Source organism: Monodelphis domestica, chromosome 7, assembly GCF_027887165.1.
Source record: "Monodelphis domestica isolate mMonDom1 chromosome 7, mMonDom1.pri, whole genome shotgun sequence".
Taxonomy (NCBI): Eukaryota; Metazoa; Chordata; class Mammalia; order Didelphimorphia; family Didelphidae; genus Monodelphis; species Monodelphis domestica.
This window is the reverse complement of record NC_077233.1, coordinates 18,223,855-18,236,497: the sequence shown is the minus strand read 5'-3', so window position 1 is coordinate 18,236,497 and position 12,643 is coordinate 18,223,855. Positions and strand designations below refer to the sequence as shown.

General features: G+C 39.0%; 1 protein-coding gene across 6 annotated transcripts in view; it reads right to left on the bottom strand.

Moving 5' to 3' along the window:
* SLMAP (sarcolemma associated protein) overlaps window positions 1-12,643 on the bottom strand; it is a 168,891-nt gene that overhangs the window by 41,251 nt on the left and 114,997 nt on the right. For 5 of the 6 annotated variants that reach the window (XM_007499963.2, XM_007499966.2, XM_007499968.2 and 2 more), the window contains exon 11: window positions 57-116. The exons of the other annotated variant lie outside the window; for it this stretch is intronic. In XM_007499963.2, coding sequence (XP_007500025.1) covers window positions 57-116 — 60 coding nt within the window. The remainder of the gene's footprint in view (window positions 1-56; window positions 117-12,643) is intronic. 6 annotated transcript variants of the gene reach the window in all.

Sequence of the window (12,643 nt, the reverse complement as noted above, 5' to 3'; positions counted from 1 at the left end):
TTAAAATTCAAAGAACTCTCAAAAATTAAGCAAAACTAAAATGCAAAAAAGCTTACCTTTTGAGAGCTTTGTTTCTTCAACCACTTTGGTTAAATGCCCCTCGTCTATGAGCTTGTCTGCCAAAGAAAATAAATGTTAACATCCATGCTCAAATTGAGCAAGCATTTCTCTGTCTGCAGCTATGCAGTTCACATTCCATGACCAAATTTAAAGCTGATAATATTACTCATACTTCTTACCAAACTCAAACAAAATTTGGAAGATGGCTGAGCAATTTAAACAACGAGCAAGCAATCACGCTTTTGTTCAAAACCTAGGATGTACAACATTTAAAATACTCTCTTTTCTTTATTTTTTGGGGGGGGTTAGGCTTTCATTTGACTACAAGCCTCCAGGGAGATGACTAATAGTTGTGCCTTTTGTCAAGGTTACTTCTTAAAGAGCTTAAGAATAAATTACAGGTATTAGGTTAATGGAAAGAGTATTTCCAAAAAATGTCTCTTAAATGAAAATATTTAGTGCCAACAAATTAAGACTAAATAGAATATACAGCTGTGCTCAGGGAGCTGAATGAAAGCCATAACTGTATAAATCAAATAAGTTTATAAGAGAAGATTGGCTATTTAAAAGGAAATGGGGCAAATCTTCTTTTTTGTCTTTTTTGCTGTAATGGAAATAATCTATTATTTTTAAGATTTAACATATTTTTAAGATATTTTTACATATTGGCTTCTTTGAAAAGGAATAATTCTTTTTTTTACACAACCAAAATTATTTCACTACAAGTTTTAGGGATGACTTTGTACATCTATGCATTGTAAGAAGAAACAGGAAGAATGACTTTTCAAATTCTAGACCTATTTAGAATGTTAGAAATGTAATGATTTTATTAAAAGAATACAACATATGTGAGCTTTATCTTTGCTGAGCCCCTAAGAACCATCCTTCATCCAAACATGCCTGTTTCTGTTGAGGGTACTGCCCTAACCCTCCACTCATCCAACCACTGTCCTACCTCTTACCCTTCACAGCTACTAATCTGCTGCCAAATCTTCTGGATTTCTTCTCCAAGTCTGTCCCCTTCTCTTCTCTCCTACTAAACCCAACCCTAGTTTAGACATTCAATATCTACTGCCAGAGATATGGCACATAGCTGCCCCAAAAGTCTTAAAGCATGTACATAACCAACTTACTTCTCTGCCCAACAATCATTTCAACCGGGTCCAATGTTGGACTGGACAGCCTCTGAAAATCCTTTTAGGTTCTAGATCTATGAACCTATGATACTATGAACATTCAATGATTATTGCTGGCTCCACCAATATAATCAAAATGACATAGTACCCAGATTTATTTACAGACACTGATAAACCAATTGAATCTCTACATTACAGATTCTGATACTTCAGAGAACAATACTGAAAAATCATCACCATTCATGGAGAGAAATCACAAGTCTAGTATCCCACGGAGTAAAATTATGAATCCAAGGGGCCCCACCATTTCCAGATGCCAAAGTATATTACAAAACAACAGTAATGAAATAATCTGGAACTGGTTACAAAACAGAAAAGCAACAAGATGATACAGTTGGGGTAAACAAGAAACAGAAGCCCTGAGTCTGAAGATACTCAATCACTTGGAGAAAGATATTTCTTTGGACAAGATACAGTGGGAAAACTGGAAATGAGTTTAAAAGCAATTCAATTTAGACAAAAACCTCAGAATGGGTGATAAAATGGAGGGGGGGGGTCTTGAAGGGGAGGGAGAAAGGAAGAGGGAGAAGAAGTGGTAAAGTTAGTTTCCATAACCATGGTTGAGGCAGAATTTTAAAAAATTTTATCTAATTTTTATTGACACAGTTTCTTATAATATGCTCGTGTATGAATATATCTACATACATAAGTCTTTCTACTCCTACCATCAAGTGATTAGGAGAATTCTTAATTAAACATAAGAAAGGGAAGATAGAAAGCTTTAAATGGCACATACCAGTTATTTTCATAAAAATTCTACGAAGATGGAAAAATAGAAACATTGGCAATTTATTCAGATGCCTTTTGAGAGCAATAAGGCCTGAGATTGTACCATATTTTGAGGTCTCTCCTTCCCCTCAAGAAAAGTTGATTAGCAATGGCACATGTAAAACCCAGTGGAATTGCACATCAGCTACAGGAGGGGATTGGTGGGAGGGGAGGGAAAGAACATGAATATTGTAACCATGGAAACATATTCTAAATTAAATAATTAAATATAAATAAAATTTTTTAAAAAAGAAAAGTTGATTAACTCAACAATGTCCACCCAGTATGCCCTATCTATCCTCCATTGAGTATGGTGTGAGAGCTGTGCTTTTTTTTGCCATCTTTGTTTTCTTAACTGTTTCTCCATTTCCCTCAGAAGCACATCTGGGCTGGGATCAGAACCAAAATGCAGAGCTTCCACTGTCTCTGATGATTTAAGATGGCGTGTAAATATTTGCATTTTTTGTCAGGGTGTTGTCTCCCTTCTAAGCTCACCGATCAATGATCTTAGGAAAACGGGTTTTCTTCCTTTATTTATTCCAAGCCTATAGTTATCTCTGCCTCTGCTAAGGAAGAGGAGAAATGGCAAGAAGAGGAAGGCAAGGATGGCTGAATTTGTAGTTTATTTTTTTTTAATTTTATATTTTTTTTCTTTTCGACTCTTTTTATTTGGTCAATCTCAAACATTATTCCTTGGTTACAAAAATAATTTTCTATTCCTCCCCTACCCCTCCCATAGCCGACGCGCAATTCCACTGGGTACAGCATGTGTCCTTGATCAAAACCCATTTCCATGTAGAATTTGTAGTTTAAAAGGCAGAAGGAGAAACCAAGGAAGGTAACTTCACAACCAGCCTGAGTCAGGACTTCCTCCAGAAACCCACACTGTGAGAGTCCCTAGAACACTAAGAGGTTACAAGACTTATTCAGAGTGGAAAAGTCTAAAAATATCCAGAATTTCCTGGCTTCCAGGCCAACTCTTTTTCTACTTCATCATGCTGCCTTTCGAAAGAAAGAAAGAAAGAAAGAAAGAAAGAAAGAAAGAAAGAAAGAAAGAAAGAAAGAAAGAAAGAAAGAAAGAAAGAAAGAAAGAAAGAAAGAAAGAAAGAAAGAAAGAAAGAAAGAAAGAAAGAAAGAAAGAAAGAAAGAAAGAAAGAAAGAAAGAAAGAAAGAAAGAAAGAAAGAAAGAAAGAAAGAAAGAAAGAAAGAAAGAAAGAAAGAAAGAAAGAAAGAAAGAAAGAAAGAAAGAAAGAAAGAAAGAAAGAAAGAAAGAAAGAAAGAAAGAAAGAAAGAAAGAAAGAAAGAAAGAAAGAAAGAAAGAAAGAAAGAAAGAAAGAAATGGATATTTCTAATAAACAGGAAAAAAACTAGCTGCAGACCTGGATTCAGTTAGGGTTCTTCACATCATGGCACCACATACTCCCACCTTCCGGTTATCTATTTTGCTAGAGTAAAGGGCTACTCCCCAAGGAGTTTACAGATCCACTCTGTGAATTTTAGATTTACTCCACCCTGCTTAGTCTTGAGAATTCTAGCAAGCAGGAATGTATATACACTCCCACTTAAGGATTAAGTGTAGGGGAGGATGGTCTATGACCCACGTGTGCTAACAAGTAACAAATCAGAAACAACTGACTGACCCCCTGGGCTGTCCTAAGCCAAGTTTAAGCCACCATGGGTACATGTGAGACACAGGAAGTGATGTAAAGAACTGCCTTTATATTTCGTGTCACGTCCTGTGAGAGGGACTTTTGCAGACTTGGCAGTGGTATTGGACTTGGATGAGCTCCAGCAGGGGACCTCAGACTGCTTCCCTTAGGCAACCATGTGGTGAGTGTTAATGAAGAATCCCCTTTCCCTTGACCTTTCTGAAGGCACCAGCCTCCAAGGAGGCCCCTCATCTTGGAGGAGGCCTTGTGTGGCTGGAAGCTGAACTAGATTTAATCTTCTAGGAAGGCCCCTTGGCTGAGGCCTCTGAACTCCCCCTATCTCAGGCCAGGCCAGAGTAGAACTTCTCCTTTCTCTCTCCCTCATTCTTAATTTCTTCCTTCTATTGTAAATAAACCACCATAAAATTCCATTCTGAATTGAGTATTTCATTGGGATTTAGAATTTAAATCCCTGGCGACCACTAAAAAATATATTTAGTCTCAACCCTAAAATTTACCCTTAACAACTTGATTATCATTGTCATGCACCATTACTAGGATGCTTATCTGCTTAGCCCCAGAGAGCAGAATGCCAAAAACAGACTTATTAACTTGAGGAAAATGTTTCTGACAACTAGAGCTGCCTGAACATGAGTGGGCTGCTTCAGGAGGCAATGGCATACCACCCATGGGAGTCCAGAAGTTAAGGGTGGGTTAGCTCTGGTCAGCACCACTGTGATGGAACTTCTTGGTCAGGTATGAGGAATAGACAAGATGGGCTCTTACGTCTCTTCCAACTTTGAGAATCTGGTGTTTTCAAACCCAAATTGTATGGAAAACTAGTAAAATATTGAAATCATCAGTAATATAAGTTTTACATGATGGTTTAAGAAAAAGGAAAGCAAAATTCAATAAAGATCTATTAATCACCTACTTAAGTATAAGATATAAGAGATACAAAGATAAACAATGATCATCTGAGAAATACATAAAAGAAATCCTCAGCTCCTCCTTTAAGCTACATAGTAGACAAATAGTCTTTATTCCATCCCTCTGGTCCTTCTCCTCTCTCTTTCCTCACTGTCTGTCACTCACATAACCATTTTCTTTGTTCTGGTCTCTGCGTCTCTTACCTGCACTTAAAGAGGGTTCTATCACCTGACAATTACTCTTCTCCATACAGATCCCAAGATATTCTTTCCAAAACTACTTCTTACATCCAGCTCTATCATCCCGTTATTCAAGACCTCACAAGGTTTCCCACCTGGACATGGAGGCAGATAACCAGTTCTGCTATTTATTCCCAGGATAATCCTGGGCATTTTTTAATTTCTCATCGCCTCTGTTCTCATCTGTAAAATGAGATGGCAGGACCAGGTGGTCTCTAATCCTTTCTAATTTGAATTCTAATTTGAATGACTGGGAGGAAAGATGAAATGAACTCAGATCATTATAACCCAGGGTAGGGCATAATGAGGGCAAAGGAGAGAGCCAGAAGAAAGTGTTAAAGGAAAACTGGAGTAGGGAGAAAAATCACCAATCATCATGGTGCAAGATTTCAAATTCATGATAGGAAATTTTTGATAAAGAAATGTTTTGCATGATTTCATATGTATGATGAGTATCATACTTCTTGCTTTCTCAGATGTTAGAGAAGAAGGTTGAGAGGAGAGAATTTAGAACTGTAAATTAAAATTAAAAACTACCAAACCTGAGATTATTTTTCTAGGAGGAAAAAAAAACAAGTAGCTGGCCATTGTTTTTTAATAACTTTGCTAAGGAATTCTTAGTATTCCTACAATGGAAAAACAAGCTTTAATGAGGTTCAATAACTTTAAAATAATTAAGTTAAATTCTGACTTTACAAATCATTTATGAGTATTGGAATTATCATTCTTCAGAAAGCCCTCATCTTGAAGTAAGGTCATCAATTTGTGAATAAGCAGCTTTACAGAGGAATAGGCCTTTAGCCAGTCTTCAAGCCTCTAGTCTGTCTTCTCTCCAATTCTGAAATCACTTCAAGATAAAAATTCTTTATAACTGTATCTATCCATTTCAATTGTCTTTTCAAACTTTTTAGCTCCAGGATACTCCAAACAGCTTTAACATGTGACATAATCTCTTTTCATTATACTGAAATCTAAGATTTAAACTTGAAATTCAAGTTTCACTTGAAGCAGATTGGGCCCGGACAGATAGCACACAGCAAAGGGGAGTTCTTTTGCCTCTTAGCACCTGCTCTATGCAACTCTCCAAGATCCTAAGTTTCAGGAAAGGAGTCAACTTGCATTTTCATCCTTCTCTACCTCTCTGCAGCCTGTGATGCCATGGATCACTTTCCTCAATATTCTCTTACTTCTAGATTTTCTGGACCATCACTCCATGGTTCTCTCCCTACCTCTCTGCCTGCTCCTCCTCAGTCTCCTTTGCTGGATCTGCTCCAGACCACAGCCTCTCACCATATGTATCCCTCAAAGGCTCTGTCCAGGGCCTCTTCTCATCTCCCTCTAGACTATATGATGATCTCATCAACTGCCAAGGATTTAATGACCACCTCTATGATGATTCTTAAGCCTATCCTGCCAATTTCTCTGCTGACCTCAAAGCTCTTATCTCACTGCCTTACAATCAGATTTCCAGAAGACAGCTTAAACATGTCCAAAACTCATGTTCTTTCTCCCTTCTTTACTTCCCTATTACTAGGGAGGGTAGCCCCATCCTCCAAGTCCCTCAGGCTCACAACCTAGGAGTCACTCTGGACTCATCACTTTCACTCACCTCCCATATATCCAAGCTGCTGCCAAAGCTCATCAAATTAACCTTTGCAACATCTCTCCTATATGCTTCCTTCCCTCCTCTGACAACGCCCCTGCCTTGGTACAGACCGCTGTCACCTCATACCTGGACTGCTGCAATAGTGGTTTGTGGGTCTGTCTGCTTTAAGGCTCTCACCTTTCCAATCCATTCTCCATTCACCTACCAAAGTGATTTTCTTAAAGCACAGGTCCCACTGTGTAATTCCTCTACTCAATAAACACCAGTGGCTCCCTAATGCCTCCAGAAGCAAATACAAAATGCTCCAGTTGGCATTCAGAGCCCTTCATAACCTCACCCCCTCCCATCTTTCCAGGCTTCTTACACCTTACTCTCTACCATATATTATTTGAACCAGTGACACTGGCCGCTTAGCCGTTCACAATCAAGACATTCCTTCTCTCAGATCTGGGCATTTTCCCTGGCTGTACTCCAAGCATAGAAAGCTCTTCCTGCTCATCTTCACCTCTTGACTCTCTGGCCTCCTTTAGTTTGAAACAGAAATTGCCTTGATTGCTTTTATTTTATTGATCATAAACTAGGTGGCCACATGTAATCCCTTAGGTAGGTAACTGCCACTATGACTTTAGAAAGAGTTAGACCCAGTTATTAAACTATGTATAAGATATCAATTATAATAATAAAATATTAACCATACTTTTAGAAAGGATATAGTTTGGTATATTAGAATATTATAGCAACTAACTAGATTAAGAGCTACTGTTGGAAGAATAAAAACTTCAGTTTTGTACAGTTATCTAGGGAAGGTGAAACCCATGCAGTAGGAAGGAAGCTGTGCTCATCTGGAATGGTGAATGAACAGCTGACCTGATGAGATCATAGGAAAATAAACCTGGCAAGTCTGGGTGTTATTTGATCATGTGAAGATCTAGACTCACTATAGACTCCCCAGAGTATTATGGCCAAAATAGGTTACTTTGACCTTGTATTAGAATGTATTACTTCTCATCAAATGTTACCAAAACTTGTTACAAATGTTATAACATGTTTTGAAAATATTTTGAACATTGTCTTGTGCATCATTTATGCTAATTAACTGTCAAAAAACTATAAAACATACTGTTGACATCTAAAGGGAGTCATTGCCCCAGACTGGGCATGGTAAGATATCCAGCTTTAATTTCTACAATTACAGTTTGTATCTTCAGCTCAGAATGATGGCCCAGAGATTTCTTTATTTCTAACAAAGCCCCAACTGAAATCCCATCTGCTACAGGAAACCTTTCCGAACTCTTGCAATTCCAGTGCCTTCCCTTTCTTAGACACTCTCTGTTTACCCCGTATTTGGTTTGTTTGTGTATTACTCGTTTGCTTGTAGTCTCTGGTAGATTGTAAGCCCTTTCAGGCCAGGGACTGTCTTTGGGCTCTTTTTGTAGTCCCAGCTAGAATGGAGCTTGGAACAGAGCAAAGGCTTAATCAATATTTACAGATCGGGACAAGGATTTTGCCCATCTGAGAGTTCTTTATAATCAATCAAACCTCACATCCAGTCCTATCCCCATCCTCATACTATAAAATTTTAAAGAAAACATCCAGTATATATAACCCCAAATCAAATTGCTTGCTAGCTCCAGGAGAGGTGTGAAGATAAAATTAACTCTCCCCTGCCTATTTTTAGATTCAATCACCAAAAGCGTATACACCCCACTCATACTTGAGTGGGGGAGGTCTGTGGCCCACGTGTGCGATAGTAGGTGACGAATCAGAATCGAATGACTGCCTTCTGGGCAGTCCTAAGCAAAACTTTAGCTGTAATTGGTATACATCAAATGGAAGAAAGTCACAGGAAGTGATGAAAAGGAACGATCTTTTAAAAATGCAAGAACTTCCTGTGAGTGCTCTCTTCAGCCTTTGGCCTTTGACTTGACTTTGGAGGAGCTCAGGCTTGAGATCTCAAACTGCATCCCTTTGGACTGACACGTGGTGAATGAAAAAGGCTGACTCCTTTCCTAGATTTTCTGAAGGGACTACCTCAGGAGAGACCTACCCTCTTTAGAGAGGCTTCCTGTATCCCCTGGTCCTTGGCTCAAGGCTGAGGCCCCTCCAGCTGAGGACTAATTAGCCCTCTGGGGTTGAGCCAGGGATTGGAGCAAAATACTTAGTGTGTAGTTTAGATGTCTTGCCCTATCCTCTCTCTGATTTTCTTACTTTCACTCTTTCTATATTTTATAAATAAATTGTTAAAAATAAATCTCATTGGAATTAATTAAATTCCTGGCGACTCTATTCTGAAATAATCCAATCCAACCTTTTATAAAAACCCCTCACATTTCTACCCCCTTAGAGGGAAGGGGAGGAGGAAGGGAGCAAATTTGTTAGTACATGTAATTGGTAAAAAAAATTACAAAAAAGAAAAAGAAAATACCCAGTAAATGTGACTAAAGGACAATCAATCAAAACATATCCTAGTGTGGGTGCAAGGACAAACAGTGAAGCCATTGTTCTTGGGAAGATGCTTTCTGTTCTAGAAAGAGACAAGTACCTAAAGTCTATAATAATTAAAATGGGTTTGCCAAATATAAGAATTTAAAAAACTCTTGTGGTCACCATTTATAAAAATTAACTCTTAAGTCACAAGGTTGTTAGTTGCTTTATTATAGCAAGGTAAAGATAGTAAAGGGGGAAATGTAGGAAGGAGGTAGAAAATATTGCCTAGCTAAATACCCTGAGTCTGGATCCAAGTGCCTCCAGACCAAAGAAAGCATTCCACCAAAAACAGGAGAAGAGCCAAAGAGTCTCCTCAACCCAAGGGAGTCATCAAAGCAGAATTGAATGCCTAATCAAGCAGAGCCACACCAGACTAAGCCACAAAAGACCCTGAGCCCACAAGAGACTGAGCCTCAAAGACTGAGCTGCCAAAAGAGCCCGAGGGAGCCAGAGGCTCCCTTACACACAGTTTTCTCCACTGACCACCTCTCCCCATCATATCTCAGGAATCAAAGTTTCTTAATTTGCCTGTCACTGTCCAGGGGGCAGTGCCTGTGGAATCCACCTCCCTTCCTCTGAGAGTGTGAACTTTTATCAAAAGGATCTTCAAGTTTCTGACTAAGTTAAAAGGGTAGAACACTCCAAGTACTTGATTAAGTTAAGAAAAATTCCCTTTCATAAGTCATAAATGCAGCAACATAAAGAAGATCCAGCCAAAGGAGTTAAATCAACTTATTCTGAGAAGTTACTGGTAGCTAAGGGCATCAGGTAAGGATTCTTGCAGAAGACATGACTCTGATTCCCATTCTAAGGAGGAAGGGTGTTCTGGGCACCTGGAGCTGCCAGTGCAAAAGCCCCAGAGACAAAGAGAGTTGTGAACCAAGAGTGAAAGCCAGTGTAGTTGGACTGCACATAGAAAGGGATATAATATCCAAATAGGCTGAAAGCCGGGGGGGGGGGGGGGGGGGGGGGGGGGCGGCTAAGTTGTTCTACAAGGCCTTAAAAGCCAAACAGGTCAAATTTGGGAGGGGGAAGGAGAGAGGGGGGGGGGGGGGATTCGGAATCATGTAACCATGGGAAAATATTCTAAATATAAATTTTTTTAAAAAAAAAAGGAAAACAGAAGGGCTGATACTTTATTCTAGAGATAATAAGAAACCTCAAAGATCCCTCTGCCATAAGACAACCCATAAAACAAGAATTCCTACCAGATATTCTTCAATTCAACAGATGCTGACAGTTATACTTCCACTATGTCCCAGACACTTCAATACATACCCTTCTCTCTGCCATCCCTGGTCATCAAAAACAGAAATCACAAAACAAAACTATAAAATTTTGCCTTCCTGGTGAATAGCTAATTCTTCCAAATGCTAGTGGCCTCACTTCCTAATTATATTTTGCCTTTATTCTCCTTCTATATGTATATAAACTCCCTGAAGACAAGAACTGGCTGTTTCTTTTTCTGTATCTATGTAGCTCCAATAAACTCATCTAGAACACAGAGTTTCTTCTGTTTTGTGCAATTCAATCCAAATACTCTGTACCACTATGCGCATGACACTGTACTCAGTGTTCATATTCAAAGAAAAAAAAAAGGGAGAGAGATAGTAGTCCCTGGGGATGTGTGGGGGGGGGGGGAGGGAGGGGGGATTCCTGGGGATGGCTAGAGAGGGGACAGAAAGACAGATGATCAACATAAATTCAGAAAAGAGGGATTACTGGCAAGAGGCCCACAATAAGATGGCTTTTAATGAACAGACTCACCACAAAGCCCTAGCCACTAATTAAGAGTAAAATTCGAGGGCCCAGAGGCCTACTCAGAGAGAGAAATCCATCCATCCATCCATAAGAGTTTCATAACCAAGAAAAAAGCAAAAACATAAAAACCCAAAAGGGAAAGGACAGGAAATTATTGAAGAAAGCACCTGAAAAAGATGTCATTTTCCAAAATGAAGTTTATTATTAAACAAGGCTAAAATGACAAATATCAACAAATTACCACTCTCCACTGCATCCAGTGATCCTGACCCTAAATCAGAGTTTCCTCAGGCTCTGCAAGGAGTCTGTCCTGCCTTCCTGATGTTTCTCAGGGCTCTTCCTTATATGATAGTCATGAATGACTTCCATTACTGTTTTTGATAATGAACCATTGTAGTCTGTTACTGCTACTTTCTTGGAAAGTTCGAGTTATAAGAAAATCATCCAATTGCTTCCCTATCTCTATGCAAAGGGAAACCAGTTTATGGTCAAGATGTGTTTTTCTCAAGTCTAAACTGAAGTTTGGCTCAGACTGTGATATTCCCCAGGTGGGGTAGTCCAGGTAAATGTCCTCTACTGGGACATTCATCCCTAATGTCTTGTGCTCTTAGAAAGTGACCTGTTGGTTTAATAATTAAATATTAGAAAGCCTCCTTATTATCTAATTGTTATTAAGCACTTGAGAATGAAAGTGTATATAAAGTGTGAAATTCATTTTTATTAACTGTGCAGTATTAATCTTTTTCTGTTGTTTTTTTTTGTTGGTTTTTTACATCTTTATCTTCTGTCAGAATTACTATGGGTTCCAAGGTAGAAAGAAGAGCAAGGGCTAAGTAATTGGTGTTAAGTGACTTGCCTAGGTTCACCCAGCTAGAATAAGAGCTAAAATTGGTTTTGGTCAAATTAAAAGTTATAAAAAGTTGTGGTGGCCATTTATAAAAATTAACTCTGAAGTCATGATGTTGTTAGTAGCTTTAGTAGTTTTATTACAGTAAAGAAGAGATAATAAAGGGGGAAATGTAGGAAGGAAGTGGAAAATATTGCCTAGCTAAATACTGTATAATTGCTGATCCAGGGGAATCCAGCTCAACTCCAACAAAGGCTCCCTCAGGTTCTGATCTCCAACCAGGAGATCTTCGGCAAGAGCCACCAATGCAGAATCCAACACAGAATCTGAAGGTCCACCAGAGTCCAAAGTCAGAATAAAGAAGCCAAAATCAGAAGTCGAATTCAAAATGAGAATCCGAAATGGGAATGCCTGAATTCCTGTTGGGTCTCACCTTTTCTCCAACCAACAGTTCTCCCATGTCACATCTTAGGAACCAATCATAGTTCCTTAATTTGTCTAGCACTGTCCAGGGTGTGAACTTCCTTTTCTAATAAAAGGTTCCTCAAGTACCTGACTAAAAGTGAAAGGAGGGGCACTCCAAGTACTTAAGTTAAGATAAACAAAGGGAGTTAAAAATTCCCTTTTACACCAGTGTGGTAGAGGCATGGAGAGAGGACTTGTAAGCCAAGATGCAAGAAACAAGCTGGGGACCTAACCTGCCTATCAATCAAGAACCCAGAACTTCCCATCTCTGGGCCTGGTTCTCTATCCACTAAGCCACCTAGCTGTCCCTGTACAGTATTAGTTTTAATAAATTCCTAAAACTCCTGAAACTTCCTTCATTCTGGTACAACAGAACAAAAACCCCACACTTCCTTCACTAAGTCCAAACATTAACAATCATTTCCATTGGCATAGATCTTTGGACACAAAAAAGGTCATGCAAGCAGTCAATCAGGCACCTTCCACTCTGCCTGGAAAAACACTCTATACTCACTCTGACATTCAAGGAACTAATGAATAAAAGTACAGTTCCCCACCACTCTTTGAAAAACTGTTCTAATAAAGAAATACCTTAAGCATCAGGCTTGTTGCTGCCTTTACTAAAAGGTATTCTT